Source organism: Pogona vitticeps, chromosome 4 (genome assembly GCF_051106095.1).
Source record: "Pogona vitticeps strain Pit_001003342236 chromosome 4, PviZW2.1, whole genome shotgun sequence".
NCBI classification, from domain to species: domain Eukaryota; kingdom Metazoa; phylum Chordata; class Lepidosauria; order Squamata; family Agamidae; genus Pogona; species Pogona vitticeps.
The window spans coordinates 87,320,983-87,348,581 of record NC_135786.1 but is presented as its reverse complement, the minus strand read 5'-3'; the positions used below and the strand labels follow the sequence as shown (position 1 = coordinate 87,348,581).

Below are 27,599 nucleotides of genomic sequence, written 5' to 3'. Positions count from 1 at the left end.
ATGAGGGGAATCGTACTAGCCCTCCTGCTCACCCTTGCGGGTAAGTCTGAATTTGCTCTTACTAGGAGCCCTTCGTAGAATGTTGCTTAGTTTAGTCAAATACGTCATATTTGAATTAAAAGTTTATTCTAGTGCTTTACTCATGTAATGTGTGTGATTTCTCTTCCGCAGGGAGCCAGAAGTTTCCAAACAGTAAGTCTACCACTGATTTTATTTTGCTTTTTAAAACAATACAATGCCACATTTATTAAAACAACTATGTGGCACGAACTATTGGAGGGAGGAGAAAAATTAATGTCACTAGTGGAGCATGCCAGTAACCTGATAAACCTTCTAATCTCGACATTAAGAGCAAGTTACAAATTTTGCTATGAACATCCTTAGGCACATCGCTTTCTTTTGTAATAATACTGATCTACCTTAAAGGTTGTTGTAGCTGTCTCAACAAAAGTTAGGAAATCTTTGGTCCCAAAGCTAATCTGGGCAGCTATTTCCAAAATGTCTTTAAAATGGTCATGGTGGCTAAGGTTTTTGAGAACTGGAGCCTGAAGCTTTCTGAGAGCTGAGAGTGCCTTGTCCCTGCTCTGAAGGATCACCTAAATATTAAACACTTATCAGAGCTAGAAATGTAGTATGGTTTTGTGGTGGTGGTGGTGGTGGTGGTGGTTATGGATTTTTAAAAAAACTCAAATTATGAGAATTGTAGTCTAAAAAAGCTAATGTTCCCAAATTCTGGCATTCATTATTTGATTAATTATATTTAAATACATTTGCATCTCACCCATAGTTCAATAGCGATACCATTTAAAGATCCAGAAATCTTGCTGGATAGCTGAGTGAATTAAGTATCTAGATGCTCAGCCAAAGGTTGTGAATTTGATTCCCACTGTGCATCCCATAAGAGCCATCCTATGTAGCCTTGGGCAAGCTGCACAGTCCCAGGAGCAGGGTTGGGGCAGAAGAAGGGAATGCTAAACCACTTCTGAGTATTATCTGCCTAGAAACCCTGGAAAAGGTTGCCATAAATTACAATTAACCTGAGGGCACACAATTATTTTAAAGATCCGGAGAGAACTACCAGGTAAACTGTGATTTAATAATGAATTGCTCATTAAAGCAAAACTATTCCTGTCAATTGCCAGTTACATTGGCAGATGAATGCCAAGATTTTTTTTAAAAAAATACCTAGGTAATTTAAAACTTCATTATTTTTGCAACATCTTGATTTTACCAGCCCTTTGTGTTTGTTTTGAAATAATAACTTTGAATAATCAGAAACAAAAAGAAGACACAAACGTGTTTCTAAATCAGAACCCTGATGATTAAAACTTTCCTTCAGTTACACCATCAATTTACTCACCTAGAAGTTTAAAACTAAGTAGCAATTATATTTTATTAAAAAAAATGGATATGAATAGACCTTATTTTGTTATTTTATGTGGAACTAGGTTTTAGCAGTGGAAGCTTTGCTGGAACAAAAATGAAAACATTAGTCATAATACAGTTTAGAACAAATTATTTTATAGTTAAAAGGGGTATGCTCCACAGTTAAACTCGTATATGAACTTATCCAATTTCTTTTATCCCAGGAGACCAGAAGACCCAGAACAGTAAGTATAGATATCATAATAAAGCTAGACAAATATTGAACTGATTTTTTTTTTCTGGAGGGAAAAGTTTGCATCGAATGAGATTGAACTCTCTCATCAAAACTCAAGTTTGCAATTTGGGTCTACTCCTGGATTCATCCCTGAGCCTCATTACTGGGCCATGGTGATGCATATCCTAATAGCCTTGCATCTCAGTAACTGTAATGTGCAGCCAGATTGTTGACCAGGATTGACTACAGGGAGAACATAACCTGATACTTATGCAAACTTCACTGCCTACTAATATGTTTCAAATGAGTCCTTCAAAGCAGTGGTCCCCAACCTTGGGCCTCCAGATGTTCTTGGACTTCAACTCCCAGAAATCCTGGCCTGCAGAGGTGTGGTGAAGGCTTCTGGGAGTTGTAGTCCAAGAACATCTGGCGGCCCAAGTTTGGGGACCACTGCTTCAAAGGACTCATTACAACTTATAAAGTCCCATACATGTCCCATATGAGCTGGTTAAGGTTTGAGAGCTTCAGAAGAGGCCTTTCTCTCTATTCCACTGCCTTCAGAATTATGTTTAGCAAAGATATACAAAAGGGCTTTCTCCATGGCTCTTCCTAGACTGAAAATTCAATCTGATTGTGATTAGTTGTTCCAGTAGGCAAATATTCTTTTTTAAACTGAGATGTGCCTTTGGCTGCTAAAAAAGGAACTTTTAACATATGGGTGTTGTATTTTTTAAAAAAAGAAATGCATAATGTATGCAGTTGTGTTTTAATCTTGTAATTTAATTCAGAAAAGATAATAACTTTTGGTGTTGTTTTATGGTGCTGTTTTAAAATTCTGTTCTAAGTTGCCGGGATCCCCTGTTTTGAGAGAAAGATGGGATAGAAATCAAATAAACAAGGTTAAATGCATTTGTGTCTCACTCAAAGTTCAATACCTGAAAATAAGACAGGGTCTTGTATTAATTTTTGCTCCAAAAAAACACATTAGGGCTTATTTTCAGGGGATTTTTTTTTTATGTACAACAATCTACATTTATTCAAATACAGTCCTGTCATCTTTTTCTGGTTGCTGCACAATGGTGGAGGGCAGGCTTTCAATTAAGTGGGGCTTATTTTTGGGGTGGGGCTTATATTAGAAGCATCCTGAAAAAATCATACTAGGGCTTAGTTTCAGGTTAGGTCTTATTTTCAGGGAAATGGCATACTGTTACACTCAATTTGTAACTGATCTAATTTCTTCTCCACAGAAGGCCTGCCACCAGGAATCGGTAAGTCTATCAACAATGTGAAAATGAACACAGTCAGCTCGCTTGTTGAAATCACACTTCTGGCAATCAGCCACCGGTGTGCATTTTTTTAATTAGCTGAGCTTATGTAGTGAGACTAAAAGTGGAGCTGTATATCTGAAAGATTCCAGACTGAATCTCATTATAGTCCCAGGCAACCCACTCTCCTCAGAACTGCTCCTGTCAATACAGCAGTAATAATATTGATCCTACAGGATTCCTGAATGAAGAATATGTATGAAATGCTTTCAGTTCTATAATGTACTTTACAAGTACTACACCTATTATTCAGTTGTCAACAGAAATGAAGACAAAATGTGGTCACTGAGAAACAAGAGGAAGGCATCAGTGAGAATTAGGTTGAATTTGTTTAAAAAAAACTTAAGAGACAAAGTGCTTAGCCCAAGCCCAATGAGAATTAAGCAACATACTTGGAATGAGGAACATCATTTGGGAAAGAAAACTGGACAAGGGAGCAGAAATTGAGTCTCCCAGAGTAGAGCATGGCTGACTGGTTGACTCAAACCCAGAAAAGCAGCATTTCCTATTGGGAAGTGCAGATGGATTGCAATATCTTGTTGTAGGTGCCCGTGTTATGCTTCGGAATCAAAAGCTTCTAGCATATTGTTCTACTCAGATTGTAACCTATCCAATTTTATTCCCACCAGGAACCGAGACTCTTGTACCCAGTAAGTATCAGTGATCAAAAAAGAAATGAATCAATTCCAGCACATTTATTAAAACTGCATTTGTGACAGTCAGCCATGTGAGGCTGGGCAGTAGTGGTGATTATTTGAGGTGCCAGAAGGTTGTGCTCATTAGACTGAGCTAGGAATCTGGAAATTCCCCACCTCAGTCTTCCTGTAGTCACATCTTTTTCTCTGCCTCTATCTTGCTCTATCTGTGATGCAGGTAATAATAGTGAGCTGCTTTATAAGGTTGATCTAAAGAAGTATGGAACTATTTATGCTTTAGAGAGAAAAACCAAGCACTTTCTCTTCAAAGAAAATGCTTTCTCAGCTTTTTCTTATTGCTGTGGTACACTAATGTTCAGAGAATGATGGTTATTTAAAGAGAAGGCCAGTAGTCAATTCCTCCATTAAAGTAGGGGTGGGCAATATGTGCCCAGGCCCTTTTTTGTGCTCCCCAGCACTCCTAGGGCTTCCAGTCCCCCCCCCCCAAATTTTAAAAAAAGTGTTCAAAAGTCCCTCTGAATCCTCCAGATGACATGGGAGACAGTTGTGCTACAATCTGAGGCACCTCTTGCACACTTAGTGCCCCACACCTCATCTACATTTGTAACAACAACAACAACAACAAATTAAATATGCAACCTAATTTACTAGGAACACACCTCTCCTTTAGACTCTATTCCTGTAAATTTGTGGCTCATAGGCAGCCAGCAAATTTGAAAAAATGGCCCTTGGCCCTTCTGAGATTGCTCACACCTATCTTAAAGCTTTAGTTTAATCAGCATATGGATTAATGAAAGCCTCCATTCTTAATGGGTGTGCATTTTTTAAAAGATAATGGGTGCAAATGGTTCTTTCTATGATTCTTTACAGGACCAGTTTTTGAAGATGGACGAGCCTACCTCTTCGACTATGAAGGTGCTATCCAGAGTACAGTGCATGGAGATGATCTAGGGGAATCGACGATGAAGATACATGCTAAAATAGCCATCTATGGACAGAGTCGGGAGCACGTCCTCCGAGTAAGCTTTGTTCAAAATCTCTAGGAAGGAAAACTAGAGATTTTGACATTAGATGCAAATGGACATCATCCAGCTATCCCTGTAGGCTTCACATAGCCACCTGTTCTCCATTGTTTCCATTCATTGTACAGCATAGCTTTATGTGCTAAAGAAAATAAAAGAACGGGCAGTGGGGAGAGACCTAGTCTACTTTTTGCAGAGCATTGTTCATGTATATAACATTTCATACAACAATCAATGTTTCTAATCATTCAGTATATCTTAATCAGTTTTATAGTTTAATAGCTTTTTAATGTATAACTTACTGTGTTTTTGTTTTTTGTAATATTGTGAGCCTCCTTGAATCCTCTTACTGGGGAAAAAGCAGCTTGTAATAATAATAATAATAATAATAATAATAATAATAATAATAATAATAATAATAATAATAATAATAATAATAATAATAATAATAATAATAGCAGCTTTATTCATTATCTTACAGTACACTGAGGATCAAATTAGTCATATGTAGAAAATTAGACTAGTTTTATCAGACACATTGAAGTAGAGATACATAGACACATTAAATAGCACAAAAGTGTACATAACCAACAACCATGTCAATAGCCGAGTAGCTTTTTGTTCATTCATTTACAGTATTTACTTTCTGAATACGTATGAGACACATTATGTAGAATAAAAGGGCATGATCCAGCCAACATTAGACTATACAGTAATTCTGTGTAGACATGTGGGATTCAACTCAAATGGGACTAGCCTCTGAGTAGAGATGCATAAACTAAATGTTGTCTTGTCGGTCTGTCCAATTGACATCTGTGGGAGTTACAAGTGTTTCGCTTTCTTGTTTTTCCATCAAAGTACAAAACTGTGTTTTTCCTACTCAGATTAAGTCTATTGAATTGGAAGAAGCTGTTGGATTCCACTCAAGACAGGAATTCCATGCACCTCCCAAGCAGCCTGAAGAACTGACCATGTGTACCCAGTATTCCTACTACTTTGAATATGATGGAAAAATTAAGGCGATCCATGTATCAAACGGAATACCTGTGCTCTGTGTTAACCTGGTCAGAGGTGTCCTCAATATGATGCATGTAACACTGGAAAAGCAGATAACATATGAAGTTCAAGAGGTTTGTTCATACATCTCTTTCTCTCTCCTCTCTATCTGAAGCAAAAATAATGGGGATTGCAAAAAGCAGATGTAAACACAGGACAAAGAGACTAGAACATTTAGGACTCATATCTTCACATAGCAGCAGTTCACTCTAGCAAGCAATGTCTTCCTTCTTTGTTGTTTATCACAGGGTGTTGTCCTTTACAACAACCCAGTGGTCTTCCACAACCCCGTAATACTTGAACCTTGGCTATGGGTTGTTGGGAGTTGAATGCCAACAAAATCTTGTGGACCAGCAACTCCTCACCTTTGCTTTAGACTCTAATTTCACTGGGCAGTGAGCAATCAATCACTTTGGTCTTCTGCTTTGTTCCCTGACAGTGAAGGAAAGTAGTGACTTTCAGAATCATTTGGAAACTTGAGGAATTTGTCTTCCAAAAGGGCATTTTACCAAAATGCCCTAAAGGCAGAATTAGTTTTACCCTACATTAAGCATATTTAACCAGTATGGTGAAATAGAAGTAAAGCTGGTTCCTTTATGAGCTATTTCATTCTTTAGAGGGGCAATACAAATTTAGTAGTGGCTCTGAGAGTAATCTGCCAGAACACAAACCCATCATTTCAGTGATGAATAGAAATGACTGTAATCTAAACAGATTGTAATACTTCAGACGGCATTGGATTAAAAATATATTCATATGCAAACTAACAGTTATCAAGGAAATTCCACCCCTTTCAGCACAACATTCAATGCTCACTTTTCTACTTGATTAGTATTATGCAATTAGACATGTTCTCTTTGAGAAATATAGTTCATAATTAGAATTTTCAGATGACAAGGCTTGACCCAAACAATTTGGTCCTGGATTGCTACTTGCACTTTGAAGCCTGGAAGCTAGGGACTACTGCCAGTCTTAGGGAATGAATGAAAAAAAATGGCCAAGTCCATTTCTCTCACCCACTTTGGAATATTAATAAGCAATATATATGGGCTAACAGAAGAAAACAGACATCAGTAAAAAAAAATTAAAAGATAAATGATGTTTCTCAGCTGTTGACAATTTCTAATATCCCTGATACTGGTTTCATAGTACATTTGTCCCTTTCCCTCCTCTCTTTCCTTCCTCTCTGTCCCACATTGTTTTTGTGTTCATGTATCACTTGGTGGATTGACTTTATCAATATTTTCAGACGGGACTTCACGGTGATTGCCCAGCCCGGTACGTCATCCAAGAGGACAAGGATAGAAATGTTATTGTTGCCAAGGCCACGAACTTGAACAACTGCAATAAAAAAATTGTACGGAACCTTGGAATGTCCTACATCAATGTTCTGCCTAACTGCACACTGGTAAGAATGTTGTAATATATTTGGTCACAAGTGAGTGCTACTGATTCATGGGTGCTTGGCAAACATATTGTAATCCCTCCATGCTAGCATGGAGTTTGACCCTTATACAGTAGTTTCTATGAACGGAAAAGAGCAGATACGGATTAAATGGTTTTCAATGCATTCCTATGGGAAATGCAGATTCAACATAAGAACTTTTCAACTTGAGAACCACCTTCCAATACGGATTAAGTTCTTAAGTAGAGACCCCACTGTAACTGATCTTTATTCATGCTCATTTCTACCTCCTTCTGTCATTTAGAGCGAGAGAATGGTTCAAGGGACTACTTCATATGTCATGACGTTGAAGCGTCTTCCTGGTAGAACTGCCCAGATCACTGAAGTTGAGGCTCAGCAAGTGTTCCAGGTTTCTCCAATCAGTGAAGCTGATGGTGCTGGAGTAATGCGAGCTTGGTAAGTAGCAACAACGATGACAACAAATGAAGTCAAGTGACATGGTTCCAGTAGGCAAGGAAGAGTTGGACTTAATGGCAAGCAGGTCAAGCATTTTCAGCATTTAAAGAAATTCCCTTGCTAAAAAAGAAAATACTGTTATTATTTCAAGCTATCTTGTGGGTGTTGAGTTGATGATGAGGCAGACAAGAAGAGAGAGTGTTTTGTTCCACAGGTTAGCAATTTGTAGCATTCAAACTGTGGATGTTTTTTTTAAAGATTAGCTAACAGTAGCTATTCTACTTTTCTGAGCGATTGAGAAACTCAAAGAAAAGAGTTGCTTTAAAATATAGCTATAAAAATGTAACTATAGCCATAAATAGTTACTTGGGGCATGTAGAACTGTAATGGTAACAGTAATTGTGATAGTTACTGATTCAATTTTTAAAAGAGTACTCTTCCAAGATCTGATGCCTGCATGCCTGGTGTCTATAGTGTAATTCCCAGGTGCCCCTCCCTTGACTTCCTGGAGCCCAAACCAGGAACAGAGCTGGGGACAGGAACACGCTGGTCCTTATCCATTCCATCATGGCATCTGTCGGTTTCTATTTCTTTACAGGCAACGACTTTCCTTGATTGATGAGCCAACTCAAGAAGTCCCAGATGTGGAACAGAAAGGGAAAGGGGAGCAGCGCAGGACTGTAGACATTTATTATGAGTTCCCTGAAGATCTTCCTCAGATGATTATCAATGTTGGAGAGCCTGAGAATCGGGTAAGGAACGAGTGGCCCTATCCGTCTCTTGCTGAAATTCTAGGAATCATGCTTTGGTTGACAGGAGTGAACCTGTTGTACCTAGAGTTCTCTTCTTGTTAATCTAACAGGTTGAAGAAATATTGGAAGAGTTAGACCGCTTAGCAGACATCCCTGTAGAGGCTCTCCCCAAGTACACCGAGCTGATCCAGCAACTCCGTCGTTTGAATCTTAAGAGTCTGCAAAAGTTGTTCAAAAATTTTGAGGAGAGACCAAAAGCCAGGTAGGTTGGTTGACCTGCACACAGCATCTCTCTAATTTGCTGACCTAGCAATCAGTATCCACCTTAAAGGTTTTCTTACCAAAGAAGCACATCTTTGGGTTGGCCATAGAATTGTCCAATCGGTATTTGTCTTATAAGGAAAGATTCAGAAACAATTTTAGAATGTTTTTTTTCTGTATATTGCAGACAAGCCCTGCTGCTTGGAATCATATATGCAGGCAATTCCAATACACTGAAGTTCATCAGAGATAAAGTGGTCAAAGAAGAACTGCCAACTAATGAATTATATTGGGTTGTTCCCATCACCCTCCACTTCGCCAACCCAGACATTTCTAAAGTGGAAGAGACAGCTAGAATGGCTGCAGTGAGTACATATGAAGTCATGACTGGCTGTACTGCCTTTTTTTAAAGTGTGAAAGATAAACTATTGGCAATAAAACTGAAAGTAAATGAAGAGGATTAATTGTCTATCAGATTCTGACTCCTGATTTCTTTTTCTGTCCAACAGGAAATAGTTGAGAAATTCAGTACTTCCAGATCATTTTGGCTTCAGAAGCTGATCTTTTTGGCACACGGTTCCCTCACCTACAAGCAATGTTCTCAGGTTCGGTCATGCCCCAATAAATTCTTAGAGGTATGTACTACTTATCTGTAATTTAAAACACACTTGTTAAAGCACAAAGAACGTATTTTCCAAAGATATTAGAGAATTTGTTTCTTCAGCTCTCACAGATAAAGATGGTACAAATATTACAGTACTAATTTAAGAGATTTAGTCATAGCCAGTATAATTATGTTTGCTAACACAGATTTCAGGAATGAAGAAACTTTACAGTTTGATCTGGGTTCACACAAATACAGTACATGTTTAGCTTCCTTGAAGTGAATTTTGTTCTATTCTTTTTTGATAAAGAGAAATTGTGTGCTTTAAAAACACAGCTTTATTCTTTGGATTCTGAATTAGTTTTCAAGAAATATTCATTCTATTTTTTTTTCTTTGCTCAGATAGAGTGGGTACCACTATGGTACCTCCATGATATAATGATTATTTCTTTTTATTTTCAATATATATCAGAGTTTGGAGAGAAAAAAACATTGGGTATTTTGGAATACAACAAGCAGAATTTCTTAGCTAAAATGCCCAACAGCCATGTTGGCTGGGATGCTGAAATTTATACCCCAAAAGTAATTTTTTCCCCAAACTTGGTGTATATTGTGTTCTAAAACAACAGTTGTCCATAGAATGCATTATATTAATGGAAATCTGGATGAAATTAGGAGGAGTAAATTTCTTTTTTGTTTGCAGCCTATTCACAACTATCTAAATGAGGCAATCAGGGAAGGCAATGAGAACAGAATGATCTTGGGCATGAAGACTATTGGCAATACAGCTCTGGCAGACAGCTTGAAGATAATAAAGCCTCTGACTGAGAGTGGTAAATATTCACTATATGTCCAGGCTGTTGCCGTTCAGACCCTGATGCGCATTGGCAAACAGAACCCTGAACTGGTAAGTGGATCATGAGTTGCTCACCTCCCTATATTAGGTACTAAGGGGGAAAAGAAAAGAAAAAGAAAACACAATTGAGAGTCTCGGGATGCCAAACTCTGTGTTTGCAGACATGTCAGAAAAAATATATCAGTGATATCAAGCAAGATGGATAAAAATAAGGCCTCTATTTCAAAAGCAGTTAAACGTCTGAATACCACTGGTTGGGACAGACAAGTGGATATGGCTGTTACTGCCATGCTTTCCCAAGAGGATTTATATGGTACGCTAAAGAGAGCTGGAGAACTGCCCATTTCCAGGCAGTTCTTAAGGCCTCAGCAGATGAGTCACTGACTCTGTACCAGAAAGCAGTGCACTCTTAAGAGGAGAAAACTATTTGTTTGTTTGAGCACAATAATATCTGCATCTGGCAAATTAGTCAGCTAATGTTTTATAACTGTTGAACTGGACGATAGCATGGCTTTGTTTCCATGTCTGATGTGCACTGACCCTAATATGTTTAAATATCAGACAGTGGATTATGTGCCATTAGCAAAGCAAACCCACAGAACATTTTCTCTTTCACCAGGTGCAAAGGGTTCTCCTTCCGATTTATATGAATGATTCACGTTCTGTCATAATCCGAAAGTTGGCTTGCATGGGACTCTTGGAAAACAACCCTCAGCCCGCGTTGGTGACTGTTATGGCTACAGCAGCACTGAATGACAGCAATATGGACTTTGTTAGCTTTGTCTACTGTCAAATGAAGGCTTGGTCAAATGTCAGGATCCCAGCATACCTCCGCCTGTAAGCAGCCATCTATCATGCAATCAGTCTCATCTATTTATCATTCTAGTGCATTGTTAGCATGAATGTCTTTGATGAAGAGTAAGGGGGTAGATGGGCATAATTCTTAACAGGAGCCATATTTTCAATTCAGCCAGGTTTGACACACCAGCCAAATTTACTTAGCCTACTACAACTTATTTTCCCATAAATCAAAAATAAACATCTGCTTTTTCCTCTCTGTAAATAGCAGCAAAAGTTCTAGGTAAAATTTTCTTTCTTTCTTGACTGTCCGTCTGTCATGTATCCTGTTTCTATTTCAAGAAGATATAGAACCAACATTTAAAGCATTAACTGAATGTCAGATAAAATTCCTAAAAGCAGGAATAAAATTACTGTGATTTAAAATGCACAGGTAGACTATTATAGGAACAGGAGTTCCTTCAGCTCTTGGGGTATTTTTTTTAGATACTTCACTTGCTTCCTCCCATTTCTCTGTACTCTGGTTTACTGTACCTTGGTGGTGATGAAAATGGGTGAAATGCATAATTATGTTTACTTCTTTGTATAGGGTGGAGGGTCTTAGGATCAAGAGCTCCGTGAAGGACCACAAAGACAGTTCTGTGGCTCACCTTTGCCTTGATCATCTGGCTCTCCAGTTGCCTGTCTCTGTTCTTGCTTACTGGATGGAAGTCTTCTATTATGCCAACTGGTTTCTGTTCCAGTTTTGGCAGAGAGAAATTCCACACTGCTAGAGTGGCTAGTGACTAGATGCAAAAGCAGACAGGCTACATGTGGCAGTTATGTTATTTGAAATCCTCTCCTCAACACAGATACATATGTTGAAAGCATAGAAAGAATTCTTCCCACTTAAGCAGTTGGCCACTCTGGCAGCCACATTAGACTGTTGCAGCAAAATTGACAAAGAATCCTGATAGCCTTGATGATCTTATTTTAGGCTGAGGCTTCACGAACTAGCATCCACATTTCCTTCTGTGTCCAATATTTGGTTGCCTTTTTAGTGTCACAGGACTCTGAGGCTGCGGTCTTATGCACACCTGAGAGGATGCCACATTGAACTCAGTGAGACTTACTTTGAATAGACCTGACTGTTTTTTCTGATTTCCATGCTGTTATCCATTTTATTTAGGGCCCGTGCTTGCAGACTTGCCCTTAAACTCATGGACTCTGTACTTGACCGAGTGAAATATCAGTATAGCAAGGTGGTTTATCTCAGCATTTTCAACAGTAAGTAATAAAAATTATTTTAGTCTTTACCAAGAAATCTTTGGCACATCATCATCCGTTCCTTTGCAAGAATGATAATTGTGATGTGAAGCATGAAAGAATTGGAGACAATGTATTTCTGACACCAGGTTCAATTAATTTCTAACATGAAATAGGCATGTACAGTTTGAGTCCCACTAAACCAAATGAAGCTCAATGTAGAAAGTTTTGAATTTACATGAGTAGTGTTCATGTGACCTCCATGGCTGTTTTGGCAACCTCTGGATCTTTCATTTTCTGGCCAAGTGGTGAATTGCACCCCTTGACAGTTCCAAAAACTGACAATTCACCGTTTAAAGAGGGCCCTCCCTACATTATTAGCAACCCAAAATATCTGTTTTAAAAATCTGGATATGAACTTTTAGCCAGTTCTAGTTTCATTTTTCACGTTTCTTGTCACTGTTGGTAATCTGTGCGGTCCCTACACCTGTGCTGGTTGACCAAATAGCAAATCTTTACAAACTCTTTGTCCCCTCCCTGTTAGATCACATAATGAAAATTTAGCTAACTTTAGCCCCCTTATTTACAAGGCTTTGTCAGCACAAAGATAGCATTTGCACTAGTATCCCATTTAATCTCCTGAATAAAACATACATGGTTTCAAAACTCTTGGGGAAACTTTTCAAAGAACAATAGCTAAGATGTAATATTTTCCTTTTTCAAAGGTGAATAATCCTTTGGTGTTGTCTTTGTCTCTGATTATAGGTTTACACAGAATTGGTTTTCTTGGGAAATGGTTTTTGATTGATGATCCCAGGTCAATGTTCCTCTCAAATATTGTACTTAAGACAGAAGCGTTCTTCTCGGGTACAATGATTCAGCCATTTGAGGTAAGCATTATACTTTTAAAGATAATATGTGGGGGGTGAAATAATACTTCAGTGGAGTGTGTTTCATTACTGGACAAAAATATTTCAGTCTATTATTTTTTTCCATTATCTTACACTGGTTTGCTTGGGATGCATTTGAACTTGCTTAAACTGTTTGTTTCCCTCTTCTTCTTTTCTTTTCAAAGTTTGCTTTGCATGCTGAGGGCATCAAAGAATGGCTCTGGCAACAAAACTTCCCATTCGACAAATACTCTACCCATCAGAAGATAAAAGACACTGAAGCAAAGGTACCATGCTCCTGTCTTTGAGCGCATGTTTTGTAATGAAATGAAGGTTTAGATTACTTCCAAATCTTTGTTAGAGTGACTGCACTGGTGACACCCATGATTTGGTGGCAAATCTCTTCCCATTTTTCATAAATGCATATACGGTGAAAGCAACAGCAAGTGATTTGATTGCCTATGCCTATTAAGACTTCTAAACAAATGAAGCCATTTTGGAGGTATTTTAAAACCATTGCTTGTAGACACAAACAGTAATGCTTTTTGTAAGGTATGGGTTTTCGTAAGGTGGGGTATATAGGGGTGACTGCATTAAAAAGGTTATAAACATAAAAAGTTATCCATAAATATTGTTTTTACCAATATCTCCTTATGCCTTACTTGAACAGACCAGCACTAAATCACTCCTGTTGCTCTGGTTTTTCAGTTCCCAGACTTCAAACATGTACCTCTCCAAAAGCCTTTGTTGTCTGCCTCTCTCAGAGTGCTTGGCCAAGAACAAATCTTTTTTACCCCTGATGAACTCATGCACATTATGAAGGTAAGCTGCTCTCTATTACTGCTCTCTATTACCTGGAGCCTACTATAAGTATTACCTCTGTGTCTTTTAACACCTTGTATATTTGCTCTGTTTCAGCTTGGTGGAGGAAAACTGTATTCGGCTGAAGCATGGCAGATGGTCTATTTATTAACCAAAATTCTTGATGTACAAACGACTCAGATATTGAATTTAGAGGTTCGTCAAATACAACCCTGTTCTCTTGGTTTGCCAGTTGAAGTAAGCGCCAATGGAATTGTCATGGTACAAGCTGCAGTAAAGGGTAAGTCTGGAATCAGCAAATTTCATAACGACTTATGAATAACACACAAAATCAAAACAAGTCTGAGAAGAAGATCAATTCCTTTTTTTAAATGAAACTGATAGCCTCTACAAATATTGAACTATGATATTTATTTATTTATTTATTTATTATTCCTTACATTTATGTCCCACTTTTCTTCCAGTGAGCATAAAGAAGCATCCACAACCCACCTCTTCCGCATTTTATTCTTATAATAACTATGGAAATCAGTAGAGGCTGAGAAAGAGTGACTAGCACATGGTCATCTCCTGAGTAGGCTATAGGCTCCCAAGCTCAAAAGGAGCATTAATCGGCACAAAAGACATGACGAGGGTCATCCACCATCTCATCTCCCTTTTTTCTGCCTCCTTTATCCTTTCAAAATGATGTACAGTAGTTCTCTTTTTAATTTAACATATTCCAATGCAAAGAGGAAAAAGCACAACAGATGAGCAAAGTCAGTGACACACACATTCACGGGAGGGAGGGGGAGACCATCTGCTTATGATATAAAATATATAATTTTTTACAACATTGACCCAATCAGAGTGGAGAGAAATTTGTTTCTTGTTCCAAAGAACTAGTTCTGATCAATCTATCATTAAAAATATACCAACCAGTTCCTCTTACACCGTAATTTAAGATATGGCAGATTCCCTGTCGAAACCCAACCATACTACAGATGTTCTCTCTTAATAAGAAAACCATAATATACAGTACATTTGCCTAGTTTAAATGTTTTTTCCCCTTCCTTCTGCCTCTTCTAGTAAAAACAGTGGATAGTCTTGGAGATCGTTTGGAAACTCGACTTGACAGCAAGATCATGTAAGTAAATTATGATAAGTCATGCATGTCATAGCTGGCAGAAAAGCCCACAAGTGCCTCTCAACTGACTAAAAATACACTAGCACTATAGTTTAATATCCTGTCATGACACTCAAAATCCACTGTTCAGGGGTGGGTAGGTTACCTCATTCTGACTAAAGTTATGGCAGGGTCTCTGAACTGTGCAGAAAATTCTAATATGTGCCCTTTCTCATTTTATTTCAGCCTCCAAGGCCGGGGAAAGTTTTTCTGGGGCGTTAACACAGGTTTCTCACAGCACATTGTGGAAATGACAGCAAAATTCCGTACTCAGGGAGCACTCAAATTGAATGCCACATTGGACAAGCGAACAAAGAACCTCAGAGTCGACATTGAGCCATTCCATGACCGATTTGAGCTGGGATTGGCAGGGTAAAGTGATGATTCTTCCATTGATGTGATTTTTTACCCCTTATGACCCACTGTTCCTTAAAGAAGTAGGCCATGACTAAGAAAACAAAAGCCCCATCAAAGGATATTTCTAAGGAAAGGGCTAAAGGTTATGCCAAATTGAACTGTGCTCTTTCACCAGCTTCCTAGAACATTGTCTTTCATGATAGAATTCTTTACCAGGGTTTTGTGGATAGGTTATGAGCAGACAGAATTTCTCTACACTACCAAGTAGTGCTCTGCTGAGCTCCAGTTTCCCAAAAGTTTCCTTCCCCAGTCAGGCCCCTGACCCTTTGTAAAACAGGCTTCCATGTTTTTACTTCTTTTTCAGGATATTTTAGAATTTCACTTGAGCTTGAGTATCACTGCCAAGTGCCTTGGGGGATCTGTGGTTTCTTTTTCTCTCTCTCTTATGCATCTCTCCATTGCTCTGCAGTCTCTCCACCTGACCCACATTTTGATCTGAAAAAATTCTGGTGCAGAGCTACCTCATGGCTCCAAACCCATTCTGTTGGCTTTACCTGAAGCATAGGAATCTGGGGAGGCTACCGGTTGCCAAAGAGATGATTGTACAAGGAAAGACAGGATACTTCTTCCTGTGTCCCTTAGCCGTATTTGCACTTGCAAGAATCCTATACCTCATCCATGAGAATTTAACCAAAGTGTCTTCTACTTTGAGGTGGTGGGAAATGAAAAATAATTTCACTTCCATCAACTTAAATGAGAATAGTAAAAAGGAAAAAAAGCAGAATACAGTTTTTTGGACATAGCACTAGTAGCATTTTCTCCTAAGGCTCTCCAAGGCATCAAACCCATTGCTGGGAGAAAGGCAGTTTAGAGTGACAGTATATATATTTTAAATGATGTTTGCGTTTTTTGCTGCCCAAGAAATATCTGAATTTTGTGTTCCATTACTAGCCAAAGGCCTTTCTGCATTCCTGGCACTGAATGAATTTGTTTTCCTTGCATTGTCATGCTTCACATTTGCAACAATTCAGTAACTCTCACTACATATTCATGCAGCCATGAGGCACATGTTGTAGCAAGATACCCACACACTGAGAAGAAAGCTCCAGTTCTTCCAGAAGCACCTGAAATTGACATTTTGAATGAAGAGTTCAAATCCAGAAGAAGTGACACCCAAGTAAGATTTTCTTCATGTATGCATGCATCCTGTGGTAAATGTCATTATTTCCTGATCTTGCAGGCAGTGTTGTTGCTTTAGAATGATACCCTGTCTTCTCCTCATTCAAATTTAATCACCTACATGCCTTTCATGGTACATGGGATACCTTCTCATCAACGAGCAGAAGTACAATAAACAAAATCTGATGGTGATCAACATTATACTAAGATATTTTTCATAAGTAGGCACATCATTTTGTAGCTGAAAACCTAGAGGATTAAAAGTCCTTTCATTATCCCTGAGCTGCCATCCCAACTCAAACAGACTCAGTTTGCCACACTTCCCACAGACGGTTGGGAACATTACATTTGCTGAATAATTTCTACTTGTCTTACACATTTTTGTATATTACTGGGTTGGGGTTTCTTCTATATACTCACAAGCTTATGTTCATTGCAGCAAAAAAGTGAGTTCTACAAATCCAGGCCTGAAGACAGATGCTTTCGGTTTGCAGCATATCCAATGAAGATCTGTTTCGAGACCGTCAAGAAAACAAAAGATGTTGTGTCCGTACGGAAGACATGGCTGCACATGTTATGTGAAGCTCATGAAATGAGGACAATGCTGATAACAGGTATCACTGTGCAATCAAAATGTTGCATGCATGTTCTTATATGTGCTCACAAAGTTGTGTTATTTTCTAACGTACATCCATAAACTGTACTCCACAAAGATGTTGCTGTGGACAAGATCAGTTGTGAGTTCCAACAAGACCATGAAATACCACGGTCAAAAAGAGAAGTAAGACCTGATGAAGACGAGAGTCCATATGAAGCAGAGAAGGTATGTATGAGACATTGACCTTAAAGGAGTATAACATGTTAACAATTTCTGTGGAACAACTGATGTGGAGGGGGACTTTGTTGACAATACCATTCTAAAGGCAGACATTATTCAGGCAAGACTCAAGTGATTTCACTTGCCAGATATACCATTTATTTCTGAATGGATGGACATCCTTGCTTTATCCACTGCATCTTCTCTTTAATGACAATAGTATGCTATTCATATTACCACACACCCACAAGAGAAAAAACAGTAGTGGTTGTGGATATGTGAATATGTCTGTTTATATGACTGGACCTCCCTGGCACGTAGAGTAAAGTGAGTAGGATAATGGCCTATTACTCCTTCATATGTTATAGTAAATAAGAACCTAATAGCCATTACTGTACTTTGTTTCCCGTCAAGAAAAAGGCAATCTGCCATGTTTGCACTGAAACCCAGTGCTTTTGCATGCTAAGGTTTCCTCTTTTATTTAAGAACACATCTTGGTTCCCAATAAAAAATGTGAGCAAAACCCTACATTCCAACAGTTTTTCTGGAATTCTAGTTGTTTTGATCCCCATCTCTGCTCAAATTATAACTAAACAGAACAGCAGAAAAATGTTTTGTGTCACATTATATTATTCATTTGTCTTCCAGATATTTATATATATGTACAAAATTTTTGTGTATCATGTTCTATACCACACTGGTCTACCTTAGCAAGAAAGATATCAATAAAATAAGTTAGAAAGTATAAATAAAGGAGGTGGAAGGGGGGGGAGAAATGAAAAGAATAAATGAAAGAAAACTTCATGAAACAAGCAGTTGGTCTTGAATAAAGGTGTTTCTCTGCCTCACTCCAAAATACACTGCAGGCTGGAAGCAGAACTCTGAAGAAGATTTACAAGGACGAAAAAGGACAAGATCGTAAACCCTTCAGAAAACCAGAGAGTTCCAGCTCTTCCTCCACTGATGAGACTTCCTCTAGCTCTTCTTCCTCTTCACAAAAATTGCAAGAAAAAAGGAAAGGTGACAGCAGCAGCAGTGACAGCAGCAGCAGCAGTGACAGCAGTAGCAGTGACAGCAGTAGCAGCAGCAGCGACAGCAGTAGCAGTAGCAGCAGCAGCAGCGACAGCAGCAGCAGCGACAGCAGCAGCAGTGACAGCAGTAGCAGTAGCAGCAGCGACAGCGACAGCAGCAGCAGCAGCGACAGCAGTAGCAGTAGCAGCAGCAACAGCGACAGCAGCAGCAGCAGCGACAGCAGCAGCAGCAGCGACGACAGCAGCAGCAGTGACAGCAGTAGCAGTGACAGCAGTAGTAGCAGCAGTAGCAGCAGCGACAGTGACAGCAGTAGCAGTAGCAGCAGCGACAGTGACAGCAGTAGCAGTAGCAGCAGCAGCGACAGCAGCAGCAGTGACAGCAGTGATAGCAGCAGCAGTGACAGCAGTGATAGCAGCAGCAGTGACAGCAGTGATAGCAGCAGCAGTGACAGCAGTGATAGCAGCAGCAGTGACAGCAGTAGCAGCAGCAGCGATAGCAGCAGCAGCGACAGCAGCAGCAGCGACAGCAGCAGCAGTGATGATAGCAGCAGCAGTGAGAGTGATCAGATCAGTGAAAAGGTAAGTGTTATCAGTGCCCTGCAGAGAGTTGATGAGTACTTCACAATAGGGGGTTTGTGGAAAGTGATTCTCACAGAAAGCTCAGAGTGGAGAAAGCTCAGCAATGCAGCTTCTGCTAATCTAGAAGAGAAGCAAATCTATCCACATGGGATGAGGTGACAGTGCAAGGATACATAGCTACTTACCTTCGAGCTAAAATGCTACATAAACTGGAACATATAGCAATCTATCAGCTGATTGATGTGGGGACTCTTCCATTCAGCCAGTTTACTAAGCCCAGGAATTTAGTGTGGGAGTTTGAAAGCACCTTCTCTAGCTGTCATGCTGTAACAAGCTATTCCTGAGTGGGAGATGTGTTGCGCTAATACATATGTATTTAGGATGAAGCCCACCTTTAAACCTAGAAAACAATACTGCAGAAGTGAATGTTGTGCAGAAGGACATGCTGGCACAAGTTGTAAAGATTAAGATGCTTGGTTACAATTCTTAAAATTTAACTTTATAATGAGGAAGTCAACAGAATTGTTCTAGGCTAAGTTGTGCTTTCTCAGACTGCCTCTGCTCAGCAGCTCCTCATTCCACTCTGTAACACGAAACAGTCACAAAAGGAAAAAATAATGGGTACACATTACTGACACAAGATTGCATGGTCATTTTGAGCGACAGTCCCATGGTTTTCCACCTATACTGATCTACTGTTTGGATTCCTGGGAGTGAGCATGACGGTGGACATCCAAGTGACCTGCAGGTGCTTAGTTTGCCTCTTTCCCTTCATCCAACCCAATAGATATTGATGAACAGCCAAGCTCTCATAACATTTTGAAGACACCTTTCAGAAGCATGAGTTCTTCCCTGCATAACCATTTTACAGTAATAGCATTCCCCAAATATAGTTGGAATTCGTCACTCTTTAAAATTCACTACATTTTTTAATGCCACTAGAAAAAATCATTACTTTTTCTTCTTCAACATTTTGCTTTCTTGTCCTTTTCTTTTAAAGGGCGACAAAAAAGACATCTACATGTTTAGCTTCAGATCAGTTAAACAGCAGGTAAGATTTTTCATTTCATTCTAATTTAAACAGTTTAGAAGGAACACAAATGTGAAACCAGAAAATGATCAGCAGAACCGTATCAGAATTATCGTTTTCTTCATATCTTTCTTCTGCTGACTTTGTGCTGTACAGGTGACAAAGGCATCCAAATCTTGGTGTCTTGACATCTGGTAATTAAGAACAATGGTGGTGTTTGTGTGTCATCCCCCTTCTCTGGCCTCAAGGGTAGCTACACCAACCCACTCATTGCCTCTGTGATTATTAAAAAAATGTTGAGCGAACTATTGTAATATAATTACTATGAGAAGTAGCTGTATGCTATGGGATCCTCAAATGCTACAGAGAAACTGCACAGATCATACCATGCTGGAAGGCTGTTTATTGCTATTTCATCTGGAGTATGTCTGTGGTTCTGAAGATGATTTTATTTTTGCATTCCTCAAAGAAACAGCAACCTAGTGGCAAACAGAGGCCAACAAGCAGCAGCAGCAGCTCTGACAACACAGTTGAAGAATATGACAACGACTCTTCCTCTGGTTCCAGTTCTAGCTCTAGCAGCGAAGAAGACATCAAAGACTCTTCGGTCAGTGTCAAAAAATGTTCACTTTTAACAGATGACTGGAGCTTGGAAACATTAGTTTTTTTAAAAACTACAAAGCCCAAAATCCTACTGGCCAGGCTGACTGGGAATTATACAGTAATTTTAAAAGCAACCTTTCCAAGCTCTTCAAGGCAACAGACTGATGGGACTATGCATATCTGTCTTTGATAGCACAAATCTAGGAAACTGAGTTCTCAGATAAATTTTATTTGTGCTTTCTCTCCAAGCTGGGCCAGAAACCAGAGGTCCTGGCACCTCCCCACACATGCAATTTGTAAGAAAATATTTAGTTACTGTTACTAGATCAGCTGTCTAAATAACATTTTCTTCTTCTTTCTCTTTTTCGGTCCCAAAGCTGGAACTTGTCCTGCATGCTCATCTTCACTTCATCTGCCATGACAAGAAACAATATGGACTCGATGTTGTGATATATAAAGGCCTGGAGACAGTACAAATGACTGTGAAAGACATCAATCGCCCAAATAAGCCTATTGCTGTCTTTAAAGCTGTCATGCCCAACCCTCACAAAGTTGTGGTGAGTGTCTTCAAAGTAGATGGGTGTTCCCACAGATTATATCACCAACTGCTAATTATGCATTTTAACAAAATATATTTCCTGTTCTTCCTTCCTGCTTAGACCTCTCTGACAGGAATATGGGATTCCAGGGACTACAGGTTTGCACTGGAAACTGAGACCGGCTGGTTTGCTGATTATCCAGCTCTTCGATGGAAACTTGAGTATCCCAGGATTCCTCCATTCATTGCTAATCTGACTGAGCCGTAAGCAAATGCATACATTTCAATAATGACATTAGGAGACAAAAATTGGTGGCTGGCTAGGCAGCTTTTAATTATGCCAGGTCTTTCCATGCGAATGACTGAAAACAGAAATGTAATCTCAATCCAAACATTTTCTCAAGTTTGTAGCTTGTTTGAAAGGTCTAAAGCAGCTGTTCTCAATGGGGCCATAAGGGGGACACATACTGGAAACAATTCTTCAAACATCACCTTACAAGGTTCATTATGTGACTTATAAAATCTTGATGCAGCCTGTATTTCATACTGTGTTTATGGCTGTGGCCAAAAAAAGGTTGAGAATGGCTGATCTAGAGCACATCAAATGGGACAGAAATACACAAGCATTTGTTCCACTTCCTAAAGTTGTTAGAACTTCCTTTTTTCTGATGAGTTGAGCAGCTATTAGTCTGAGGGTACAAAGCAGGCTTGCTGACTATTGTCACTTGGGCCTCCACCCATTTACATGTTTCCAGTAACTTAAAGGAGATTTTTTTTTGATCCATCCATAGCTGTTAAAGCTGATTAGGAGGCATCCCTGAAATGCATGGGCTTTTCAATTCAGTATGTCTTCTGGCATATCTTGGAACAGTTACATTTGGTGCCACCACTTCCAGAATCCACCAGCTAGTACAACGGACTCTGAAAATAATATTTTGTGCCACATGTGAATCAGGTTCATAACTACTGGGCTTCCAAAATGAATTAAAGCATAAAGTTCAACAACCATGTGTTACATCTGCTTTGATCTGGATTCTTGGACTTGATAGCCTTATAGGCCTTTTCCATCTCCATTATTCTATGATTCTATAAGCATTGTGTAAGACTGGAGCCTGAATTTGCTGCATTGTGGTTTTACTAGGATTGTTTTGCCTATTAAATTCCCTTCCTCATCTTCTAAATTATTACAGCCAGCTAACCCAAGTGTTCCTATCTTTTTCCCAAGGATTGTTGCAAGGATCCCTGGAGTAGCTTACATGCTAGGCTTCTTACATAAAGTTCAAAGAAACCCCGCTAACCGGATTACATTGGTCTTTGCTCTGACTGGCCCAAGAAGCTATGCTGTAGTCTTGAAGCTCCCAACGGTGAGTTGGATATGGGATTATTTCAGTCGGGACAGATGTGAAAGTATTAGTATCAAAATCATAGGGCTGCTTTTTCACCTGTTGTGAATGACCTTCTGCTAGTGTTCTCAGAGCAAATCTTCTGTGGTCATCATGTGAAATAAGAAAACATTATATGCTATGCTAAATGTTGTTTGTGTAGCTGCAGGTTCCTGCAGGGTATATTTAAAGTTGGTCCGCTTCTGATACACAATTCAATGTGATTTGCTTCACCAATATAGAAAGTCCAAGATGACATGGCATATTGTTTATGGATAATGACAATGCTGGACTGTGTATAAAGACAATAAGGGCTCATCATGAGTAATGTCTTTGTGCCTGTCTGAAGTAAATATAGTTCTGCTGAACTGAAGAGCTTGGCAAAATGAAACAGAAGTCACTCTGGTCAATTTTTAATCACTTTCCACATTTTGTTATAGGAAGGCACTGTCTATGCTGAAGACTGTATGCTCCCACTCCCAGTACCTTTTAGACCAACTGTCCACACTTCAAAAATTTTGGATGTTCCATCGAGGGTCCTTGCTAGCCTGAATGGTCAGTAATATAACCATCCTGAGAGCATTTATGGAAAGGGAAACTCTGGTACAGTTGATGCCAGTTTGATCTGCCCTATGGTGGCAATGGCTAGAGATTATGGAAACTGTGGCTCAGCAATATTGGGGAGTACACAGATTCCCATTCCTGCCTTAAACTATTTATATTGTTTATTTATTAATAACATTTTACTCTGCCTTTCTCCTTAAAAATGGTAAAAATGTACACCAAAAACACATTCAAAGTAACAACAAATCTACATATATCTATATCTCCAAATATCTTCTACAAACATCTGAATTATGTCAGATTATTCTAAGAGAAATGAGCAAAATGCAAGAACCAATTTGTCAGATTTGTATTAATTAAACTTGTATTTCATTATCACTATTCCTAATACCATTTATATTAGCACCATAGTGGTAAAGCAAATATGATTTAATATACAGCTTAGCACAAGCCATAAAACCTCATCATTTAATGTTGCTTCCTCTAGAAGAAGAAGCAGATTTTTTAAAAAAATGATCAGAAAGCAAATATTAATTCTAAAATGTTATTAATTAGAAATTAATTATAAAATGTCCAAATTTCCTATGTGAGAATGAATACTATACTTTCTCCTCTCCCTGTGGTAGTAAGATGTATATTATCTGCTTCCACTGAACATGTTCACAATCACAGCATTAATATCTCTGTGCCTCTCTGTGTGTCTCTCTCCATTATCAGGTGTTTGTAAAGTAGAAGGTCAAACAATCACAACCTTCAGTGGAGAAACTATCAACAAAGGACTGGTTTCAGACTGTTTCCTGGATTTGTTACAAGACTGTACCTGTCACAAGAAGATTATGGTGCTGATGAAATATGAATCTGCCAATAACAACAACATACTAGTCAATATCACTATTGGCAACACGTAAGTATGCTTAAGCCTACAACTGGGGAAGTAATCTTCTCTTCATGGGATAAGAAGGAAAGTTTCAGCTTCAAGGATTCTTTCTGAAAGAAACTAGAAAGGCTACAAGGTCTATCTGTCATACAGCAACAAAAATCATAACTAAATCAGGACAACATGCTCAAAGAATATCAGGAATATTAATAAGAGGAAAATCAGGCTATGCAGCTGCAGAACATAAAGGGGCTATAAAGTGTAACAGTAGAAGAAAAGAACAACCCCGGATCTTACTTGAAAAGAAGAAAACAGGCCTTCTTGTAGGCATCTAAAACCATTTAGTGCCAGGATTAGGCTGGCCTCCTCAGCAGAGTAAGCTATGATCTGGTGTCATTGCTGAAAACATATTGTGCCTTATGATTACCCATCATCAGGGCCATCTAGAGGATACATGCGAACAGGTGCAGATATACACTGTCCCCTTTAAGGGGTCAAGCATGTGAGGGCTGCAGAGGGCAATATGGCAAAATCAGGGCAGGGACCAATGGCACAAAGGAAATTATTTTCCTGGTGGAGGTCCAGGGCAAGTTGCTGTGCTTCACCAGGAAGTTCCTTTTTAGAGTCACAATTCCCACAATCTCTCAGGCATTATGTGGCTGGGAGATTCAGGGAGCTACCATCCAAAAAAGTAACTTTTCCATGTTCTGCTTTGACCTGTAATGGAATCCAAAGCACCATCTTAGATCAGTATTGAGCTGATCGTTCTGTTGTCAATCTGAGTCATATTTCCATGTCTAATATACATCCAGTCTATTCAAGACATTTCTTCCTAGACAGCTGATGCTACTTTTTTCTCTGTGGTTGCTCTTCTTTATGACAACAAACATTGTAGACAAGTATTTTCTCTGGCTTTCCAGAGAACTTGAGTTACATAACAAGATGAAAGAAAAGCAAACAAACAAACAAAAAACACCAAGCCAGAGAGTGGCAAACTGACAATCAGTAGCTCAGAATGTGCTGTCAGAGATGAATTGTGATAACAGACAATGAATCCCCTCCCTTCTGTTTTATTTTCTAAAAGGGAAATTGTTTTCAAATCTCGCAATGGACAGCTCATAACCATAATTAATGGTACAGAGAGTAAACTGGAAAAACTTAGAGATGGCATTGAAGATGACGGTAAGTTAAATGACATGCTCTTCTGAGTTAACACAAAAGTGGAAGAGTTTTTATCAAGATTTGAGGAATACTGTGGGGAAAGGAAAAAAGAATATCAACCTAATAACACGCATGGAAGAAATATGCATTAAGAATTCGATGCAGATTGGTCATCCAGTTCAGAGGTACTAAGTGTTACCTAAAAAGTAGCTTATGCAGCTCCGTGGGAGTAAAGGCAGAACAAGATGTGCCTGTTTGTGGTAAAATATACTGAAGGAGAGCGAAAGAGGCTGATGAATGGGCATTTTCAGTTAATCAGGGATGACAGTTCCAGGGAAAAGAACATTTTAATTGTTTGGTTCTCTAACCAGGTGGAATCACCACTTTGACTTTTGTTTACCTTTTTTGGTTACCTTAATAGGCATACGGATGGTTGTTAATAGGCCAAGAGAGGGCGTGCTTGATCTTTCGGTTCCCAGTCTTGGACTTCGTGAATTGACCTACAATGGACATAATGTCATGGTATTATTAATTTTTGTATACCTAAAAAGCTTTCAAGATAGTAAAATTGATTTGCATACTACAGGATCCTTGAAAACCCTTGAAACTCACTCCTTTAGGCTTCCTAAAATCCCTTTAAAAACTTGCTTTACAAATCCATCTTCATCACTTTGAATTTGAAATGCACTGCCCTTTGCTATGTACTATTTTTCAATGCTTGCTTTGGTAGGATGAATGCTACCTTACCTCACTTTCTCATGGTAAACCACACTCCAATGTTTGTTAATGTTTGTTTCCGTTTCATGAAGATTACAGTCACTCCTGAGATGGGATATACCTGTGGTCTCTGTGAGTTGTATGGTGGAGAGTCAGAGAAACTCCGAAGACCTGATGGTTCCTCAGCTATGGATCTTGTGAGCTTTGCTCAGTCCTGGGTAGTCTCTGATGCAGAGGATGGAGGTAGATAGCCTTTGATCGCTTGTTTTGGTTATCATCATGAGGGCTAATGTCAATTCTAGGTCTGAGGGTCTCATGGGCATCCACTGTGCTCATCAGGGTGGGCTTATTTGGCAGCAGTGGCAGTAAGAGACTGTACTCCACAGACCAAGAAGCACTTTACTCTGCCTATTGTGTTTGAGAGTAATGTCATATCAAACATATGCTAGGGTCCCAGCAGAATCCTGAGCATGTTAAGTGTTGTCACTGGGTCTGAAGAGAGTTATTTTAAATCATTAAAGCCATTTAGCCTCTTGAGTCTACATCTGTACTGTGTGATATTCACCAAGCTCCTTGAAATCTCATTGAGCAGAGAGGCTAACTACAGAATTTCTGGATTCCTATATAAGGTTTTAAAAGTTCTCTATTTATTCTATTACAGTCTGCAGACTGCAACAAACAACAGTAGACCAAGAAGAGTCCTGAATTTCTGGTAAAATGTCTTTTTGCTACATAGTAGAAGTACAGAGACTTACAGAGAAGAATAGCTACAGGTTTTCCAGAGTCTACCCCCTTCTCATTAACTGGCATTTAAAGTCTCAATAACTCACTCTGAGACATTTGTAGAAGAAAGAATAAATGGCATTTCTTTACTTACAGTTACTTGAAAATTACAGACATGTATACAGTACTGATTTCTTTACCGCACTTATACTCAGCAACAAACTGAACTGATCAACAGCAAACAATCTCCACAGACAAAAGAGATGAAATGAGAACACTCAGCAGATAGGGGGAGCCTTCTTTGAAACGAAAGGATGGAAGGAACACTTAGTGCTGTAGAGACAGTTACTTCAGTCCAGAAAAGTTCCTCTCAGTCACATAAACCACAGATAGCATGCAAGGTTGCAAACAAAATTCCAACAGAAAAACTATGTGTTTCCCATCAGTCTGTGTTGTGTTATGCTGAAGGATTCAAATCTACTGTACCCAAGTGCCTATGGGCTTCCATTTTATGTCAGCTAGTAAGTCCATGTAATATCTACCATTTGGGTCTGCCCACAAAAAATACTATAATATATATATTTAAATTACTACAGTGCAAAAGAATACAGAAGGAAAGGAAGTAGCAAGAATTTGATTTTACTGGAATGTGGTGGATAATATATAGAGAGTTATTATTTTTCATTGATGTGGGGAAAGAAAGAATAGTCCATAGTCCTAACAAAAATGCTGTGACAGAAAAGACAAATCTTATTTGACTTTCAGATTTAAGATGAAAAGCACTCTTCCTCTTACAAAACAATTCCTTCCTGTAATTTCTTTAATTCTTTTTTTCCAGAAGCAAACTCACTCGCTGACCTGACAAATCTTGATGAAAAATCTGAAGACCGCGTAGACGCAATTGGATCCCACACTGCATGTATTTCCAAGGGAACATGTTAGAAACCTGTAATATCGTTTCCTGTGCAGGCCGGTGTGTTAATTCTAGGCAAATGCACAGATCCTAAATTAAGTATTTTAAAAGTATTGTGCAACTTCAAATCTGCCATATCCCTATGGAAACAAAGCTATGTGTGAATTAAATTGATAATTTTCTAATAAACACTTGCATTCAAAAAGAAAAAATAA

General features: G+C 38.9%; 1 protein-coding gene across 1 annotated transcript; it reads left to right on the top strand.

The window, feature by feature from the left end:
- LOC110079757 (vitellogenin-2) lies at window positions 1-27,599 on the top strand. The gene is made up of 38 exons (XM_072997885.2): window positions 1-40; window positions 172-192; window positions 1,590-1,610; window positions 2,848-2,868; window positions 3,555-3,575; window positions 4,452-4,600; window positions 5,488-5,733; window positions 6,909-7,067; window positions 7,369-7,520; window positions 8,119-8,272; window positions 8,383-8,534; window positions 8,721-8,898; window positions 9,043-9,168; window positions 9,841-10,044; window positions 10,613-10,830; window positions 11,960-12,057; window positions 12,802-12,926; window positions 13,112-13,213; window positions 13,635-13,748; window positions 13,845-14,028; window positions 14,817-14,874; window positions 15,100-15,285; window positions 16,327-16,447; window positions 16,889-17,063; window positions 17,163-17,272; window positions 18,133-18,876; window positions 19,877-19,927; window positions 20,376-20,513; window positions 20,887-21,066; window positions 21,169-21,311; window positions 22,273-22,411; window positions 22,870-22,984; window positions 23,711-23,897; window positions 24,955-25,052; window positions 25,453-25,553; window positions 25,841-25,991; window positions 26,410-26,460; window positions 27,310-27,599. Exons 1-37 carry the CDS (start codon window positions 1-3, stop codon window positions 26,451-26,453), a joined length of 5,226 nt encoding a protein of 1,741 aa, XP_072853986.2. The 3' UTR covers window positions 26,454-26,460; window positions 27,310-27,599.